Source organism: Manacus vitellinus, unplaced genomic scaffold (assembly GCF_001715985.3).
Source record: "Manacus vitellinus isolate BGI_N305 unplaced genomic scaffold, ASM171598v3 scaffold_18_pilon, whole genome shotgun sequence".
In the NCBI taxonomy this organism is placed as follows: Eukaryota; Metazoa; Chordata; class Aves; order Passeriformes; family Pipridae; genus Manacus; species Manacus vitellinus.
Window position 1 is genome coordinate 5,355,716 of NW_021939324.1, and position 21,188 is coordinate 5,376,903.

Sequence of the window (21,188 nt, forward strand, 5' to 3'; positions counted from 1 at the left end):
GCAATGATTACATAACTTGAACCTCTTGACAGCAGTCATTCTTTTCTGGAGGGTTATCAAAGCATATATATATTTATTCTTTTACCCTTTCCATCACTTCTAAAAATAGAGTAGGGTTTTTGCAGTTCAAGCAATGTATAGCATTCTAATTATAGAATCACTTTCCACATATAACTTCAACCTACATTAACACCACTACCTGTACATACTTGATGGCAATTAGTACATAGCAGAGGGTAATTTTAACAGAATTTTTAATTTTATCTTGAGTATGAGGGTCTTGTCTAGTCTGGGAACTGTGTGTTGTTTGGAACTGAACAAATGAAATTTTGCCCATTTCTTCACTAATTACATCTTTAAAGTTGCTGCTAAATAACATCAGTGTGAAAAAAAAAATCTGATCCTAATAAGCAGCCCATTGCAGAAGGTATACTTAAGTACTTGTGAGTTTATCTTAATACTGCAGGCCACAGACAGCCACTGTCTAGAAAGATGTTTTAATGTAACTAAATGAAATTCTTGGCATTCTCTCCAATAATTGCCTAGCAGAGTTTTAAGCTAACTCTAGCCTTTGCTGACTGCACCCTAAAAAACCACTGATCAGAATAGTAATCACCTCCAGCACTGCTTAGCATTCAGAAGCAATACGTTCCGTAAGTGGAGTAAGAAACCAGACAATCTAGTCAGTGGATTGCTTGTGTATTCACTGCTTATATTTGCGTATTTTTTGTGCATAATTTAGCTCATTTGGTGTTCATAGGTTGAGTTTGCTGCTACAGCTATTCAGTACATAAGTCAGCTCCAATCTCAGATTCTGCAGCTCTGTGAATACCGGTTACCTCTTCTCCTAATACAGTAACTACATATAATTAACAGTATTGATGGTGAAGAGGCAGTGGGAATCCATGTGTTGGAAAAGAATAGGATGAAAACATTTCTTTGTTATTTTTTCTTGTGCTATCATTTTTATGTAGCATATTGTTATAGCAGAAAACCAAGTGAGATTTCAAACATGAAATATAGACACTGTTACATATTATTAGAGATTAAGATCTTTGCTAATTTTGTTTCTCTTTTTCCTTTGATTCCATTTTGATTTCTTTTGTGTCTTGGCAGCCTGATCATTATTCCTGCTGCAAGGCAAGATTGTTTCTCTCTGAGACTTTCAGCTTTCCATCTCCATGTCGTCATTTCTGTTTAGCTAGCTTTTTTTCATTTGCTGCCTGGTATCAGCCTTTTTAACCTGGGCTGCATAGATAACGATGAGGATTTTAATTGCATCTGCAGAAATGAATTTGGTTCATTAGCATGTCTTAAGTGTCTGAGTTACTTCAGCTTTGAGAATGTTCATATTTTACAGCTGAGTAGATCAAATGAAGATGTTACAGCGAATTCATTATTCATTTGTTTGCCTATAAGAAAGCTGCAGAAAAAGAGAAGATCTTTCACTTATAACCTTTCACACTTAGTTGGTTTCATATTAAATGTCATCACCTGAATTTCACTTGACCTAAACCAGACTAGAGAGAGAAAGTCAGTCCCATAATTCATCTACCATGAATATAATTTTTATCGTAAAGTACTATACATGCTGGCAGTACATGGAACAGGGTTGGTAGCATATTTGTCACATATATGAGTTTAATCTTAGTGAAATAAAAGAACAATATCGAAGGTTGCGAGATATTAAGAAAAGCAGTTGTGTGTTACACTAAGGAAATATGTAAAGCATGTAAAGCTTTAATGTGCTCTCTTCCCCACTTCTCTTTCTTTCCCTCTGCCCCCAGCAGTGCAGCTTAGATTTTTTTTAGATCCTCTTAATTGAATGTTTTAAGGACTCGTGTACTTTAGTGAATTATATGAGTGATCAGATGAAGAATCTCTCTTTATAGCAAAAGATAATATTGCCTCCAACAGGAAACATTTAGTCTTTTCTCATTTTTCAGGGTAGGATACTGTTGTAGATTGTCCACTTGAAAGTGAATTCAATCCTTGCCTTCTTTCCTTTATAATTCCATATTTTGAATACACTTGCTATGTTGTCTAGGAACTGACAGAAAAAAATAAACTCTCTCTTTAACCTCATTACAATGTTTTCTATACCAGCTCCTCTCAACTGGTCACTGATACCTGAGGAAGTCAGGAGAGTTGGCACTGTAATCAGAAAAAGCAGATGGACTTCATCTGCTGTTGCTGAATTGCTAAATAGGAACTTCTGTTGTTCCAAGCGTCAAGCAACAGGTCTGAGTCTCCCCAATCAGAACACTCTAAGTATTTCAACTAACTTTTTAAAGATTTATAGACTATTCATGTGTAAGAAAAATGGAGATCGGGTGACAGTAGAAATGTCAAGCAGATGCATGTCTTGAAAATGGAGTAAAATAAGGATTTGCTTTGTTTTAGTGGGTTTGGTTGGATTTTTTTAAGGGTGTATAAAAAATTAAATCAGGAAAGCTTTATTTGGATTCAACTAGTGCAAAACTCCAACAACTAGTACAAAACCCTCAACAAGTTGCATAAGTATGGTGGAAAGCGTATAGTACCTTGCTAATAGCTTTGAAACAAACTTCTGGCCGCTAAAGATTTCTAAGTCTTGATACAGGCAAGGCAGCTTAAAGGCAGGTGTGGAAAGAAACCTGAATTCTTCTACTTCAGATGCACAACTGGCTAACATTTTTGATGAATCCATTTGTTGCTGGCAGATATCAACTGATATCTAATGTACCTGACTTAATAGCTAAGAAAAAGCAATAGTACAGACACAACAGTAAGTAATAAGCAAAGAAAACTAAGAATGTGGGTTTCTTGTCTCTGTGAAATGCATGTAGATCTTTCAGACACATACAGTCTATGCAGTAGAGTTTTATGTGATTGTGATGAAGGTAGTTTTGCATTTGTGCAGTTTTAGCAGCAAATTTCAGATCTTTCCTCCTAAGTGTTTTGATGGGTAATACAAAAGCTATTACTTGTCAAAATGCTGCATTGAAAATAAGTGCCAATAAGACATCTTCACTGATGTGAGTAGAAAAGTCATCAATAGATGTACTTAACAATGCATTACAGAATATATCAACATGCTCCCAAGTGCACCTGTATTCTGCTGTATTTAGACAAAGTGTAATTGATTTGTGCAGAAAAACGTTACTGGCGTCTCATACTGGGCAGCACAGGTGTGTAAAAATCTGCTGTTTTTTAAAAAAAGTTGTGAAATATCTATTTAAACATAGGAAAACAGAAATTTTATCTATGCCTTGTAGCAATTGAAAAAAATATACATTTCTTTATTTGGTAATTGGTAAGTTAACATGTCAGCTAACACACCTATTAGCAGATAGGACATTTTGCAGATGGCATTTTTTCATGCTGAATTGTACTGTTTTATTAAAGAGAAACTAAATGTGCAGTTTTGTCATTGTTCATTCCCTAATTCTAGTGGCAAACCAATGACTTCTATATCAATAATGTACTGTGAGAATTTTATTTCACTTCTTCATTGCTCTCAGCATGTTAAAATATGAGTCAGACAAAGAATGAATGAGAGAACTGACAAAGAAAAAAAAAAGGAAAACTCAAAGTCAAATACACCATGTGTTCACCAGATTTACAAAAATAAAAATAACAATCTGTAGGTTTGTACTGTGATTTTTTCACTGTAATAGAATGCCAGTATGACAGTCCAAGAATTCTTACATCATTATACAAGGTTGAGACCCCACTCACTGTGTCAAAATTGCAAAACTCAACCATATGACTGTTTATTACTTAAGGATTCTCAGAGGCATAAGGGCAGGGACATAGTCAACTCTCACTGAAATGCAGTCAGTCATAGGTGCTTAATTCATGTAAGAATCTAATCCAATAAAGCTTAGAGTTTCTTTTTCTAGGCACATTTCAGGTGGAAGTACTGTGACAAGGTGCCTCAGTTAAAGCTCAGGCTATTATATCACCCAGCAAAATAGCTGTGGAAATGCCATACTGCAGGCAGGGTTAATTTTGTGTGAAAGAATTGCTGTAACACCACTGCATAGGCTGAAAGTCTAGTTATTTCAACTTATATACATTTGGAGTTGAGGACTTACAGAATGAATGCCCCATGTGAAAAGATATTTGTAAATTACAGAGAATCCAGAAGAGAACAATAATGACCAGAAATTGGAAAAATGATTTATTGGGAAAGTCAGAAACATTTTGATTGTTTTTTTTATATTAATAGAGTGAAGGAAAACATAGTAGCCTTCCAGCATATGAAAGGCTGCTAACAAGATTTCATGGCAATCAACCATTTTCCCTTCCTATGGGACTTTAGGAGAAAGAAATAAACTTTTCAGAAAAGGTGGTTTATGTTGAACTGTTAAAGGACCTCCAAAATGTAATGTCATGAATTACAAACTGCATAGGATATTTTGTGAAGTCAGTTCCACTGTAAGCTTTCAAGAACTGTTTGCACCAGTTTACACACCTGAAATGGTAAGGCAATACTTGCCAAAAGTATTTTAAAGGCAAACAGCCAGTTTTTTGTGTTAATATTCTGTGTTTGTAAATGAAGTGGTTTCTCTTAGCTGTTAGGCTAAACTGATAGTTTTCTAAAAAAATACTGTTTTCCCCTAGGCAATCTTATAGCAAGTGCTTTAGTCAAAACCATATTCTAGTTCTGTAATTTGACTTTATTTGCTTAGTTCATTTGCTTTGTGCTTGAGGTAAGACATATATTATTACAGTCAGTCCATTCATATAAACCTTTTCAAGACCTTTTTGGAAAATCTTGCTGAACTTAACTGTTTGACAGGCTCATCCTTCAAAATTAATTCACTAAGACCCTGCTTTCTCTGCTGTTAGGAAGAGCTCAAAAAAGGGCATCTACAGTGATACCAGCAATATAGTTTTGAAGTGTTCTTTGTTTGTATAGGAGAATATGAAAAATGAAATAGAAAACACTTCTAATATGCCCAAGATTCCTTTTACTATCTGTTTCTTTTTGGTTTAATAACCATACCACACTCTTTCATAATAATCAGAATGAAAACAGTTTGGGGGTAATCTTATAATCATCAATTATCTTTCAGTATTAACTGTTAACCTGCTAATCATATCAGAAATTTCAGAAAGTGAGGGTGTAAGAGGGTGGATTTGAGGACTTCGTAGAGAACTTAAGTTTGTTATGAATTGATTAGTCTACAGTTGATTTATGTTGCCTCCAAATCCTGTTTGGAACTTTTTTTCTGAGGCTACTGTAATTAAGACCAAAATCTAAAACTTTAAAATGTTTTCTTTTCTGCCTTATTTCTGACTAGGAGTTTATATTTTAATCTGTCACTTAGAGTTATGCTGAATCAGTGAGTGACACTAGAGCAAATCTTGTTCAAATAAGATCTAAAAATATGTGTCTGTATTCTGATTTTTTTTTAATCTTTGCATTGTAGTCTCATATACTGTTGTCAGTGTCTATGATCTTTAGACTCAAATCAGCCTAATCTTTAGATGGCAAGGCATTGTTGCAAAACAGAAAATGGCTTCAGAGTAATATCTGTTTTGGAGACAGAACATTAGCTGAAATGTCTGAGGCAGTTTCCACGACCAGCAACTGGCACTAGCTTTTTTTTGTATAATTATTAATATCATTCAACACTATTGTAGAGATACTTTATTTTTGAAGGAAAATAATTTGAAAATATTATAGAAAATTTTGTCTGCAAAAGTATTACTATTAGTAAAAAAGCAGAACAGAAATTTTGTTACATACTACTGTTATTTCATATTACAGATTCGGCATAGTTTATATGCTGTTCTTACAGCAAGAAATGTGCTATATGAATCTGCCTGTTACTAGTTTGCTGTCTCTTTCCTGTTCTGTGCTTTGTCCTTACTATCTCAGATGGCCTGTAACAGCTGGTTCGTGTGTTAAAAGTGACCTGAAGAGGCTTTTCAGCCTGAATGATGGAACTTTATACTGGAAAATTATTTCTCTACCCTTGAATGTCAGGAATCTTTGTATTCATATGTTCATATGGAAATACACTTCCTTCAACTCTGTTGATGCATAGCAGCATGTTCTCTAGTGTCTGTGACTTGTCGAAGTGTGAATATCCACGAATGTTCTTAGGAATGCTGAAGCTACTTAAACCTCTCAAGTCTGAAAAGGTCTCAAGTTTCTCATTTTTAATGGGAAATGAAGCACTTACATTTTCTTACAGCTTTGCTTTCAGTGAATGGTTGTACTTCCGTGAAGAGCAAGGATTCGCATGGTCTGAGTGGAAGAAATGTAGAGAAAGAAAATATGTGTGTGTTTGAGGGGCAGGTTAAGAGGATGTGCCTGTCATTAGTTCTATATTCTAATTATATCTACTACAGTGGTATTTAAAAAGATATCTTAATATGTTTAGTAGTCTTCGAAGTTTAGTAGTCTACTGTGATCTCAGATATCATGGTTTGGGGAGTTTGCAATTTATAATCATGATATAGTGAAAGTAGTAATATGCCTGTCATTACTTGTAATTTAATTTCTCCATAAAAAACACTCTTAAATCACCAGTGAGTTATTACACATTCGTGGGTCTGTTTCATTCATCTTGCCATTTTAGTGGCAGGCAACAGAACATTAGATATTTACTGGTGAAAGCTGTTCTCATGTACTGTTGGAGGCACAGAAAAACTCTCACTGGGTGCAGGTAAATATAGTATGCTAGGAAAAAGATCAACTGTTGGAACTGGGAGCTACATGGATAAAAGAAAGGTGAATATGAAATTTGCGAAAGGTGTATTACAAAATAACTATAAAATAAATAAACACTGTAACTGTATTTTTGGAGAAGACTTGTGTTATCATCACCATACCTTGCCACATTAATTTTTTTTTTCCAAACAATGTACACAAGTGAGGAAGAAATTGCCCTTACCACAAAGAAATTAAATGCAGTCCAAAGATCTAAAGCAAAAATACATTTGGCAAATAATTTCAAAATTGACTTTTTGACATTTAGTGTTAAATTTTAGATGACTCAAGGGGATTGAGAATCTTTTTTGGAAGAAAACATATAATATATAACCTCTCCCACTTTAAGTGCTGAAGAGTGGGATCTTAACATAAGATAAAATATTTAATAAGAATTCTGTCTCAGAAAGTAGTGTCTTACCAATTAACTTCTATTATTTGGTTCTCTGCTCCCAGTGAAGTCCAATAGAAAACATTGTTCTGATCTCTCAGAAAGATAAATTGGACTCTAAATTGTTAGCAATATTGGGAATGTAAGGTTTATGATCCAATAGCAAAAGAGTGTAGGAGACACATAAGGACATGTTTCTGAAGAAGACCTCTTGTTCTGAGAAAAATCAGTAGGCAAAAGGAATAAAAGATGCAGTTCAATCAACTTATGCTTCATGTGCTCTTCCAGAAGGTCAAATTCACATGAATCTGAAAGCAGGTTTTCTTTTTAAAAAAGTTATTTTCATCAGTTTCCCCTTTCAAATAATATGTACACTGATCTACAAACCGTATTTCTTATTGAACATCTATTGTCTGCATCCAGCAGCTAACTCCCAGAGAAATTATTTTAGAAAAATTATACCATGATTGAAGTTTATGTTAAATAAACTAATACATTAAAAACAAAAAAAACCCCACCAAACAAAATCTGTACCAAAAGGAGCAGGCACATTTATTTTCTCCCAGCATAACTGAGAAGGAGCAATTTTCTACAGGCTTCTAAGTCTGAATATATGCTTAACATTAGATTACTATGCAAAATAAAAATAAAACAAGTATTTTCTCTCCTTTTCAACTGATTAATTTTTGTTGTTTGCAGACTGCAAACTGGTTAATTTTTCAGAAATGCTTTCTGGAAGCTGGCACTGCTTCTATGAGCATACAATATATATATGTGAGAACTGCAGCCTAAGGAAGATGACTTCGTATTTAGGCATGCAAAGGCATAACCAGACATTTATTCTTTGTTTTCATTAAAAGTTCATAGAATGTTCTATCATTTTTATTAATTAAAAAAATAAAACATTCAAACAAAAGAGGTTTGATCAGAAGTTTATACTAAACCTGTAGTTTCTAAGATTGCAAACCAGAGTTATTATAAATTAACATTTTCCATTAAATATTTATTTTATGGAATTAATAAATAATAAAAAATATTATTTGTTTAAAATACAGGTAACCAGTATAGACATATTACACTGTTTCTGTATTAATGTGAATAATAAGATTATTCATAAGTGTAGTGGTTTGAACCAGGTTTTCCCCCAGAGGCTAAGAAAATGGTAACCCCTGGAGGTTTTGAAGTTTTGTCCAATCTGCGCTCCTGCGAAATGTAAACAAACCACAAGCAAACGGAAGAGGTTAGTTGTAGTTTGGTTGTAGAAGAGGTATGTTGTGAAAGCCACGAGTAGTGAGGGCAGGAGCCCTCTGGGGGCCTCTGCCCCCCCCCCCCCAGCCCCAGCTGGGGGGCTACGGAGACTTGGAACAGTGTTAGACTGGACTAAGTGTCTGTAGTTAAGCTGGGAGATGTTTCTCCACCGTGGGCAGCAGAGACAGAGCAGAAGCAGAGACGCAGCGTCCAGAGACTCTGGCCAAAAGCCAGCTGATAAGAACTGAACCGGAGAAGCAGCAGAAACAGCATGCAGCTGAGTAAGGAAGACACCGAGTTGTCTCGGAGAGCCGAGAAAGAGAGTCAGCAGCAGAGTTCCAGAGTTTGGGGTAAGAACTGAATTAAAAGACCCCAGACTCCTTTGAGACCCCTCCTGGAAAGGAGGAAGATGATGGACTCTTACTTGAAAGAGCCTTGGAGTGCTACAGCACTTGCAGAAAGGAGCTAGAGAGCTCCGAGAGGAATACGGAGAGGATGACGTTGGGGGCCCTCCCTTGCTGCAAGCTACAAAGAAGCTCACAGCCATCTTGAGGCAGGGCACAGAAGCTCTGCAAGGGGCTTGAGTCCCCTGGAGATACCAGACTGTCACAAAGACCCCCTGTGCTCGTGATATGACCATGGTGGAACAACCTTTGTCTGGGCTGACATAGCCCACGGAAGACCCCTTTGCCTGCGTCAAGGGGCCGAGAGAGGCTTGGAGGCCTCCCTCGTGAGTGCTGGCAGAGATCCAGCTATCAGCTGCTGCATGCATGAGAAGAAGAAAACCTGCTGCCTTAGGAGATACTCCTACTCAGAGACTAGAAGGGATCTGTCCTTCTTCCCTCCTGGACTTTTATTTGGAGGAGAGAAGAGATCTGATCCATTGTAAATACTTACGTCATGGTAGAGATAGTTGTGATCGTGTTTATAATGTATTATAATATTTATTTGTACAGTCATTGTAGTATATTCCTTTTCCCCCATTTGGAGTCTGGTGTGTTTTGTCTTGAAAAAAAACCCATCTCACATTGCATTGAGATGTGACAGGGGTCTAGGACTAGGGAATTAGATTTTGGGGATCTCAAACCATGACAATTTAGTATAACAATATTGAAATGTCTCAATTCAAAGTATACTTTTCTGTTTGATTTGCAAAGACCACAGTGGCTTCCTTTAGTATCAGGAATTTTGCAAATAAATCATAAATATTCATGAAATATTGGCAGTACTTATCTTTCAGTGTTTCAATAAATGATACAAGGAAGTAATTACTTAATCCTCTTAGTAAGAGAATTTTTTGCACTATTAATCCCATTTTTTAATACTGCAGTATCAATAAACATCTTTAGTTACTTTGTTCCAATTCCTTATCCATGAATTAAGCTATAATTTCCTGTAAAAAAATGTTTCAGGGTTTTTTTGCCAGTAATGAATTCTCATCACCTGCTTCAGTGGCTAGAATTTTTTCTCCTCTTTATCTAGAGTATTCATTCTCAGACTGTGATTTGTGAACCTTTAGCGATCTGTGACCTGTGAGTCTCAAAATAAAATGATCTGTGAGCAGAAGCTATTTGAGACTGGGGAGTTTGAAAGCATACTAAGTCTTTTGCAATGAGTATACTGCAGAATGAAAAACCTGGAGAACACATGGGTTTCAAAGATGCATATCTTAATTTTCCATTTTGGGGGAATAATCAGTTTTTCTCTTGGATTAGCATGATAATTCACTTTTTTTTAAATCAGAAATACTGTGCAATATTCTTCTTTTTTTTTCTATTGTTTCTTACATTTTGGGTATTCTTATTTAATTTGATATGAGTCTGGCTTAGAGTGACTAATAAAGACATTTATTAAACAAAAGCAGTGAATTATTGCTGGACTCAGTTTAAACTTCTGTACTGTATGCAAGGCTAATTGATAAAAATGTATTGTTATAAATAGAACAGAGAATGACTGTCCCAATTTCACCTATCAGCAACTGATACAAAAATATTTGCAACTATATGACCCTCATACTACTTTTTACTACATTTTCTGATTTGTTTAGGGGTTCAGCATTCTATTTTCATAATAGCTTTCATCATAAATACCATTTTTAACTGAAACAGATTATTGAACATTAGCGATGATGATATACATATGGTTCTCTTATATATCATCTTATACAGAATTATTTAATTTTGTTAATAATCTAAACTATGGTGTTTTGAAATTAAGATTTCTCTGAATTGCATGTCCTGTGTCTTTTAAAATTTTATGGATGAACTCTCCACCAGACTATATTTTTTAAATGGCTGTGAACAAAATTTTTTATGTGCTTCATAACACTGATCTGAGAAGAAAATTTTATTTTCTCACAATGCACTTAATAGTTGCTCCTGCCCTTTCATTTATCAGTGTACTGAAATTATTTCTCAAAAAAATTCAAGTTTGCACTGAGGTATTCTATACATACTAAATATTAACATCCAAGGAATAGCTTATATGTTTGGGGACTAATGTAAAATATGGCAAATATTAAAAAAAATTTTTATATACCTTGAGGGGATTAATACTGTTATTAAATTCTGAACTATGAAAGGCAAGTTACTGAAGATATAAGTCATATTTGAAGATACTATAAATTGATTTTTTTCTTTAGTGTGTCTGTGCTTATTAGTATTTCTCAATTCTCTGTCCCACTGAACTTACAAATACCCGCTATGGGAGAAAACCATTGTATGAGCTACTACCAGAAGAGCAGTTCTTGTGGATGATAAAATAAATTTCTTGTGTTGGATCCTTAGCAGTTGTTGACCATTCAAACTTCACATACTTTTAAAACCTGTGATGACATACACTCAGATATGTAATGAATATCAGTATGAAATGTATTAAAAGATTACATATTTTTCACTACAGGTGAAGTGCGATCAGTACTGGCCAAGCAGAGGCACAGAAACCTACGGACTAATCCAAGTAACCCTTTTAGACACTGTTGAATTGGCAACATACTGTGTTCGTACATTTGCACTTTACAAGGTATATATACTTACTATATACTTTCAAATTGGAAGGTTAGCAATTTTTTTCCCTCCCCTTCCTTCCTTCCTTTCTTCCTATCACTTTCTTCCTCCTGCCATCCCATCTTCCTTCTTCCTTTGCTTCATGCCTTCCCTGCCTGCCTTTTTCCCTTATTTCCTCACTCCCTTTTTCCCCTTCCCCTCTTTCCACTTTTCTCCCTTGTTTCCTGCTAACAGTGCTGAACAATGACTTCTTCTACAGAATGCATTTTCCTTATAACATGGAGTTTTGTAAGTTAATACAGAGCTCGCACCATGAAAAAAACATTTAATACTAACTAAAGCTCTGACACTTGTGATGCACAACTCTGCAATATATTTAAAGCTCTTACATTGTTTGAACCCTATAATTTGGATTTTCCTCCATAGCCTGAGTTCTGCTTCTCTCTGGCTTCAAATGTAGCTTAAATAATTTTCACTGGTATATATGCTTCTGCAGTTGTTTCATTGAAAAGTGCCAATATCATCTCAAGTGGCAGTTTTGTCATGAAAATTTTAAATTTTATAGAATGGTTCAAGTGAGAAAAGGGAAGTGAGGCAATTCCAGTTTACTGCCTGGCCTGATCATGGTGTCCCAGAACACCCAACACCGTTCTTAGCTTTCCTGAGACGAGTCAAGACTTGCAACCCACCTGATGCTGGACCTATGGTTGTGCATTGCAGGTAAGCCCAGAAGTTCTTTCAAAGCATCCTATGTCAAGATTACTGCTTTCTGTTTTGTTGCAGATGAAAACACTATTTTGTTGCAAAGACACTTCTAAGTCTGTCAAAGAGAAAGATGGTTGCATTGCAAATCGAGGACTTGAGCTTGGCACTACCAACTTGGATAGGCTAGAAAAATTTTATTTGGTCTATGCAGGATTAATTTAATTTTAAAACATCTAAAGATATCTAGGGAGAATGTCTACAGGAAGAATACAAATGTATCTACAGCATTCAGAATATGGCCAACATAATGTTGGCTTAAGAACCTGAATATTGAAAACGGTGTGTTTTGAGCTTTTGAAATTTTGTTGTGTGTGAAAGTAATGAACATGAGAATTAAGAAAGATAAATGAAAACTTTTATTGAAAATAGATAGGAACCCAAATTTGCATTCAAGCTTAAACCCTCAGTTTAGGACTTTGAGGAGCTGAAACTGGAAAGGATGTACCTGGGAACACGCTGAGCTCAGTTCTAGGGAAATGAGTGCTCCATGCTTTTCTTGCAGAGTAGAAATACTCTTCAGGCTTTATAAGGTATGAATTAATAAACTCTCAAGAGAAAAACATTAACTACTCCTAATGTTTTCAGAGTAAGGCAAATTAAATGGAAGAGATGTGGATTCTTTGGAAATGTTTGACAAGAGCAGATCTTTTAGACAGCCTTAAAATTATGTTGATAAGAACATTATCAGAACATAAATACCAATTCTGATAGAAGTAAACTGTAAGGTGGGTTCCAGTCATTCCAGGGCTATGTTGCCAAATCTTACAAGCTTACTGTGTAGCCCTGTTCAAAGAAAAGTCCTAAGATTACTGATTTTTGTGATCTTCATTTTGGAATACCTTTAGTTAGTAGGGCTGAGAGGTACTACACCCTTTTCTTGAAGTTACAAATGCTCAGCATGTTTGAAAACCAGTCTTGCTTTTGTCATCCAAAACCTGAGGTAATTACAAGGATTACAGCATACCACCACCTCTAGTTCTGACTTCTTAAATATTGGTAAGTCGGGCACAGAATCTGGCAATTTGCACACTTTTAAAGTGATTGAAAGAGGCTCCTGTAAATGAGATAAGAAAATAAAGTCAACAGCGAAACAAAATAAGCAGAATTCAATATTGAAAGGCACAGACTGTTTAGAAGATATAATAGAACATGGAAGACAAATATTTAATGTTTATTGAAACACCAGGATTAGGAATGTGGAATAAATTGTGGAATGTGGAATAAATATAAATAATAATACAAATATATTTTAAAAGTTTGCTGAGTATTTCCTGAATGGAGCCAAATCTCTTTGTACCTGAATTTATAGGATCTTAAAACATTTTGATTATTGTCTAGTATTGTAGATTGTCTGAGCTATAATTTCATTAGCCTGCTATACTCTAAATCAAAACAAAACTTAATAGAAGAAATTAATCTTCCCACTCTGGGAAGGCTGTTAAGTTAGTGTAATTGCCTAAATTCTCTCAATGCAAAAATAGGTAAATTAAATTAGTTCTTAAGAGTCATACAGCTAGTCGTTGGATAAGATGAAATAAAATGCAATGCTTATTATCACTCAGTGATACTGATGAAATACAAGGCCATTATTTTCTCTTTGTCCTTGGTTATGCACGCAGATTTCCTTGAAAGTGGTGCTCAGTCTAGGTAGTATGATTTGATGCCTGTTGAGGGACTTCTTCTCCCAAATTCCTATTAATGTATTTATTGATACTCTACAATATGCATAACCTGGTATACATAAGCTTTTTACCTTATATATAGTTGCTTGAGACACTAAGATTTCAGTCATTTCATACAACCTAACCTCTAGGAAGCAGAATTTCACATATCCTACTATTTTAGCAGACTTTTTAAATCCCACTGCTAACAGTTTGTCTGCAAGCAGAATCAATGAAACCAGGTTTCTAACAAATTTAAAAATTTATGTCTCTGTAATTAAAAATTTTATGTGGCTGGACATTCAGCAGCAAGTGTTGTGGACAGGCCAAAGTTTATGAATGTACTGCTTAACTCACCGATTTAACATATAGACTACCTAACTGATAGACTAACAAGAATAAGTTACTAAAGTCTATTTCTCACATTAGTAATGTTAATGTGAATATCACTTTTCAGGCATATTGTAGTGGCATTATATTCTGAGATTTGTATTGCCATATCATTTTGAATTCAACATTATTTTCTTGGGGCTGTCCTGTACAGGGCCAGGAGTTGGACTTCAGTGATCCTTGTGGGTCCCTTCCAGTTCGTGTTCATAGAATCATATGATTCTATGGTTATTACATTAGTTCAAAAAGTCAACACCAATAGAGCATCACCACAATATTTTTAGGCTAGAAGATATGTCTTTCATATAGCAACAATAAAATCCTTCCCATTTGGTTTGTAATTAAAGTGCTAGACATGCATAAACAGTTCATATCAAGCTCATGAAAGATTAATCTTCTGTCGAAGCAGAAAAAGTAAGCAAGCTTTATATGTTACCGATTTTTTTCTTGAAATCTGGGGTTTTTTTCCCCTCTCCTCTCTGTTGCTCACTTTGTAAGTTTCTCCATTGCACTCTTCCCTTTGCTTCTCATTGTCAATCATTTCACCTTTTTTTTCAATTTTTTTTCTCTCCAATATCTGGACCGATCTTTATTCTCTGAATCCCTCTAGTTATATTCTATTCCTGTCCTTCAGTTTCACTGTTTTCTCAAACTCATTTCATTGTTCATATCATATTGCTGAACCATTTCAATATGAAATATGTTCCTACCTTTCTTAGTACGTTTTCTGAAGTAAGATCATCATTCTGATGGTAGCATTCTCCTACCAATTTTTGTCATGCACCACTTTTTACTGTCCTCTACTAGTCACCATTTTCCAATGAGATATTTTATCTGTTCTTGACAAATTTCTTGCTTTTCCTTTCTTCCTCTACTGACTTCTAGTCTGCCTCTGCAGCCTTTTTAAATTTTCCTCTTGTCTTTGTTCTGTATCTTGTCTGTCACTGCCTCCCATTTTGTGTTCAGGAGTCCTGAAGTCCCTTTCCATTAAGTTTCCCCATTGCATCATCTAGATTTAAAAAGTATTTAAAACTTTCCCAACTAGAGCTAAACAGTATAATACAGGACCATATCTTGTATCCTTTGCCTATGGCAGGCAGTCTATTCCAAGATATCTCATTGAAGGAGTAATCTGAGTTTAGTTCCTAGCAGGAACACAGGATTCATAGTGACAAATGTAAGCCATCTGAGACATCACTAATACCTTCTTTTGTGTTTCTTCCAGTACCTAACAAACTCTCAGAGCTCAGGAAATTAAAATAACCAGATCATACAGAAGTAGAAACACAACTGGAGGTGCTTTTCAAAATGTATTTGGTAAAAATGAAGAGTAGGTATGAAGAATCTCTGGAAGCATTTTTCTGCAAACTTTTAAACAATAGAAAACTGAAAGTAAAAGCTAGCAGGCAGCTAAGTACAGGGAGAAGTTATTCCTCACCCTTGCTGGATGAAGAAAATAGAAGAAATAGAAGAAAATTTTGATCCTTACAAAGTAACCCCTTTTTTTTCTGTATTTATAAGTAGTTATTGTAAGTGAAAAGCTTAGTCCAAGGATTTCCTTACTGCATTCTACACATCTGCCTTAATACTGACCTTCAGTTGTCTTTCAGTCCATTTCATGATAAAGGATTAAGAGATTTTTCTGGTTTGCTTCCTGGGTTTTGAGTACAGCTATATATTCTGTAGAGAATCAAGGTAGTTGGAGACTGTTGTTTGGACTTGGTTCATGACCAGTTTGTATCAAAGCCTCAGTGGTTGGTAAGCTAGTTTAATATCCTGTCCTAGGCAATGGTTCTTGAGTGTGTGAAGAATTTATTTAATAACTTACAGTGTGCTTAGTTGGAAAAAGTCTGAGCTAAACACAATTGACAACAGAAGAACCCACCCTGTAAATATTTTAATGCACTCTGTTCATTTAACAGTGACAAGAAAAGTAATGCATAGTTCTAACTGGTAAAATTAACTGAGAATGTAAGTATTACCATTCAAAATTACTAGATTTAATAAGACAAGTTCTGATAAATCCATATCTCACAAATGGAAATGGAAGTCTTTGTTATAAATTTTTTGTGATGAAAGCAAAGAAAAATACAGAATTATAAGATCAGAATTTTAAAAAAATTGGTAATTATTTATTACTAATGTACATACAACAGATATCTTTGCATGTTGTTTAGACATCTACTTTTGATAACAGCTTGGTTGCCTGTACAGGATTAAATTTGAATCTAATAGGGAAGTCAAAAATATCTTGAGAATTTCGTAACTACATTCTACCAGTCAAAGCTCTTGTTGCCGTGGTTTAACCCCGGCCAGCAACCAAGCCCCACACAGCCACTCACTCACTCCACCACCAGCAGGGAGAGATTCAGAAGGGGAAAAATCTGGAGAACTCACGGTTGAGATAAAAACTTCTTAATAGGGAAAGCAAAACTGCGCATCCATCAAAGCAAAACAAGGAATTCATTCACAGCTTCCCATGGGCAGGTGTTCAACCGTCCCCAGGAGAGCAGGGCCCCACCAGTAATGGTTATTTGGGAGGACAAACGGCATCACTCTAAAGGTCCTCTTTTCTTTCTTCTTCCCCCCAGCTTTATATCCTGGGCATGATATCATATGGTATGGATATATCTCTTTTTAGTCAGTTTGGGTCACCTGTCCCAGCTATGTCTCCTCCCAACCTCCCATACACCCCTAGCTTTCTTGGGCCACACCATGAGCAGAAACAGAGGCAAGAAAAGAACTCTGTGAAGAAAATTAATTCTACCCCAGCCAAACCCAGAATACTTGTGCAGAGAAGTTGACAGATTTTTAAGTGGAAAAGGTAGCTAAAATATATTTCATGGTACATTATTTTTAAGGAGAAAATATAGATCATTGCTGAAAGAATTATGGAGCACTAAAGGAAGCATCAAGGCCTAATCTAAATGCAGAATTTGTATTTGTGTAATCAGATATTTTGGAAAGACTACCTCCATGAAAAAAGTGTAGTTGTAGTAACATAAATGCATCATGCCATCACACCCTTTTCCCAGGTAATAATTATACAGTTTTCTTTCTATAACTACCAGGAAAGATAGTTCAGTGGAGACTGAGTCAAGGTAAAGTTTGATTTAGAAATGCATTTGTTACAAAATGCTGTGCTATGTGGTCCTTATTTTCAATGGGAGATTTGGTAGAGAAAAGCAGATAAATAAAGGTAAAGCTGCATGGGGGGAAAAAAAAAAGGAAAAAAAAAAACACAAATGAAATTTAGCAATCCAATCCTGTTTGTAGGTACTTTACACAATGTGTTCAAATCTTAACTTGGCTTATTTAGAGTAAGTTATCTGAAGATTTTTCTGTGGTGGTTGAAATACTTGATGCACGTAGATACTTTCTTCATTTACAGACTGTTATATTTTAAGACTATCTTTTCAGTCCTTTGGACAGAAGTTGAGTAATGCTTCAATCCTCCTGGTGACTCTGCATGACTTGCCCTAGTTTGCAGAGCTGATCTAGAAAAAATTGTTTCTTTAATGAAAAAATGCAGACTAAACCCCTGGGATTCTGCATTGGTGAGACTGTAATGTGTCATCTAATGATAGCGGGGAAAGCACACTTTTTTGTTTGAAGTTGGATTAATGCAGGCAAACAGGTGCTAATCAGATCACAATAAAGCAGCACCAGAGGGTGTTTGGAGTTTTATGCTACTGTGTTTTCAAAACATCACATAAACTTTAGTAGTTGATTCAGTAACACTACCTAAAAGCTTAACATGTTAGTGCAAACCCATGTTTGAATCCTTCTTTTTAATACCGACACCAAGGGGCATATCTTTAAGACATTTTGTGAAGTTTTGGCAGGTACTGTTAATGCTGCTATTGCAAACAGAAAAACTTGGATTTTTGGAGGAATGTGACTGTTTTAATTTAATCTGTGTCTGACTATACTAACATAACCAGTTAGCATAGTGAAACACAAGATAATTTTCAAAAAATAACAGAACACAATGTGATACTCTATTTCTTAAAGTAGAATACTTACCTAATTTTTGTTCGATGTTTAAGAACAAAAAAGATAACATTTAAGGAAAAAAATATTTATCAAAGGCAGTGATTTTCGAGTGAATTGTTTTACTTCATCTCTGTATCATTTGAACCTCCGTACTGATTTTGCCATAGGCCTTACAAATGCTTATTTTCTAATCCTTGCAGTGAGTAGGTTGCAGATGACTGCCTATCCTTTTTCACGGTGGAGGGAAAAATCTTCCCATTTCATATTTAGAAATCTCTCAAATAAGATTGAAAAATACTAAAATCTTCCTCATCCCTTGCCTTTCCCTATCTTGAGTGCAACTCATGACCTTTCTTAACTTCCTTGAACAGCTGAAAGCTCAAGAGAGTACAGGATAGTATGAGCATTTTAATATGACAAGTATTTTAATATCAAAAATATTCCAAACTTTCTCTGCTTTGCCCACACACCTTTATCCAGAAGTTATGGGGTTGCTACTGTATATTAAACTGTGCTCAGTATCATCCATATACAAAAACACCATAACACTATTTCCTCTCGAGCTGTTAGCTGTAGATCACTGTATGTCTCATTAATACCTTTTTTCTCAAAGTTATCGTTCACTAATAAAAAGCAAAGAGGAATAAAGCTGTTATTGGAATCTCATCTTGAAAAATGGTGATCCTGTTCAGTTCCTTTTAGTATAAAAATATAGTAATGTGTAAATGTCCATGTTTTCCATTGTATTCCATATATATTAATAGTCTATGTTACTCTGACCATGCAGTCAGAGTAACTGACTGGGACTCTTTATTTCTATGCATAACTTTATTCTTAGAAGTTATTGTGTTTCAATATGTACCTTAGAGAATAAGGTACTAAGGCATGCAGAGTTTGACACCTTGAGAGCTTGATCTTTGTTTAAGGAAGTGGAACTGCATTCTCTTGATTTAGAAATTTTTGCATGCTTTCTCTGTCTTCATTTAGTTTTTGGAACTGTAGAATCTACTGGAGAAAGAGAAAGAAGGCTAGATGGAAGAAATCAGCATAGCAAGACATCACTTGATAACTGTGTAATATGTGACATTACAGATGAACAGGAATTGGGTCTTGCCTTCATATTCTTACCATAAAAGCTTTCAAGATTGTGAAAATTTAGGTTTCAGAAGCTTCACAGTTGAAGAATTGGCTGTTTTATGTTGAACACGCAAGAGCTCTCACTTAATTACTGGGCTATGTTCATGCAATTATGCAGACAAAAAGCAGAATCCCATCAGTCTGTATGCTGATAGAGCCAGTGGTGGCTAATGCTGGATTTTTTTTTCTCTGTTTCAGATTTTAGTGCCATTAGTTAAGATCACCTTGATTACAAAGATACCTATTACCTTCCCCAGCTCATCGCTCTTTAACTTAACAGCACTCTTGGTTTTATTAGCTTAAGTCTCTAGTTTGTTTTCTTAAATTTAGGTACTTACTTATGAAAAACTGTAAGTATGAACATGACAAGAGTTACCATACTTCAGTTAATGTGGCAGTGTGGAGAGTCCTTTGAAATTAGCTAGTGTACCTAGGGTACCAGCAAACAAGCCTTTCCTAAAACCTAAACTGAAGCTGTATGTACACTATGTGCTTCCATTGTTTATGAGCCATAAAACCCAGAAAGTATCACTGGAACCATTATTAAAATTCAAAAACATACAAATAACAGGTAATAGCAGTATTTCTTCATGCAGATTCAAATAATAAAAAATACCTACTTGTGGCCTCTTTGATTAAATCAGCCATATGTGTATAAAGCCATCTTTAGTCGAAACTTAGCCTTTGATTCAGGGGATTATACCACCTACTGGTGTGACTTAGGGCGGGATTATCTTTTGAAGTCCTAAAAAGCTGCTGTGACTGCATAGGGTAAGATTTGTTTCTGGTAGCAGTCAGAAATCTGTAAAGGAACATAGGGAATGCTATTACCAGATAGAATCAGTGGCGTATCTATGCCAGTATCCTGTCTCTGACAATGGCAAATATCAGAAATTTCAGGGAAAAGTACAAAACTCCAGTGTCAACAATATTTCAGTAAAGTTTCCCCTGTAGTAGCAAACAGTTTGTGAGTAATTGAGCCCCACTTCATGAGGATTTCAATTCTTTTCCCCTTTATTCCTTTAGCTACTTAGAGAAACTGATAGATAATTTTGTTCAGATTCATGACTATACATATATTTTAAAGAATAAAACCAGGCAGTATTTATTATCTTTGACCTTTTTTCCTTGTCTAAGTATTTTCACACATTATATTAGAAGATATCTATTTACTCTTATTTTAAACATATGTGCCTTTATTTCACTAAATGCCTTTGCATAAAAGGAGAAAAAATGTGTTATTTAATACTGTTTCATGTTTTACATATCTACAACTTTCCTCTGTGTTCATCCAACATAACAAACTGAGACAGCAAAGTTTTCTAACCCATTCCAATACTTGTAATGTGGAGGGAGGTGGAAGGGAATCCTCACATCCCTAGTCTGCTGGCTCTCTCTGGTCCCTCCTTTGAGATATACCTTTTGTTGGTCGTCTGAATAACAGTAACTATTCCCCAAGGTTTTTATATTAGGTAAGACAGTAAAAATAGTTTCATAATTATACCACATTTTCTTGCTATATTGCCCAGTGGACATACTGAGGCCTCACTTCAATTTGGCCAACAAATGGTTTTGGTTGAGCAGGTCTGCTGAAGACTAAATGACTTTTCTCTCAGTGAAATAGCCTGCCCCTTATTAAAATGCAATAATTTTCTGTAAGATTTTTTTTAACAAAGGCAATGCCTTTTCTGTGTGTTATCTCAAATTACAAATATGTTGGTGCTGATAATTATTTCCATATATATATATTATCATGTCCTACAAGGCCTGTAATTTCCTTTGACCTAAGCTGTAGTTTGATAAGTTATTTGATCAGCACTCTTAGTGAGTCATTTTATCCATATGTATTTAGTTAATTGGTTATTTTTCTCCCCGCCCATGTTTAT

General features: G+C 35.2%; 1 protein-coding gene across 1 annotated transcript in view; it reads left to right on the top strand.

Moving 5' to 3' along the window:
• PTPRD (protein tyrosine phosphatase receptor type D) overlaps nt 1-21,188 on the top strand; it is a 339,897-nt gene that overhangs the window by 296,275 nt on the left and 22,434 nt on the right. Inside the window, exons 30-31 of the mRNA XM_025894895.2 lie at nt 11,250-11,369; nt 11,919-12,073. Of these exons, the coding sequence (XP_025750680.1) occupies nt 11,250-11,369; nt 11,919-12,073 (275 nt within the window). The remainder of the gene's footprint in view (nt 1-11,249; nt 11,370-11,918; nt 12,074-21,188) is intronic.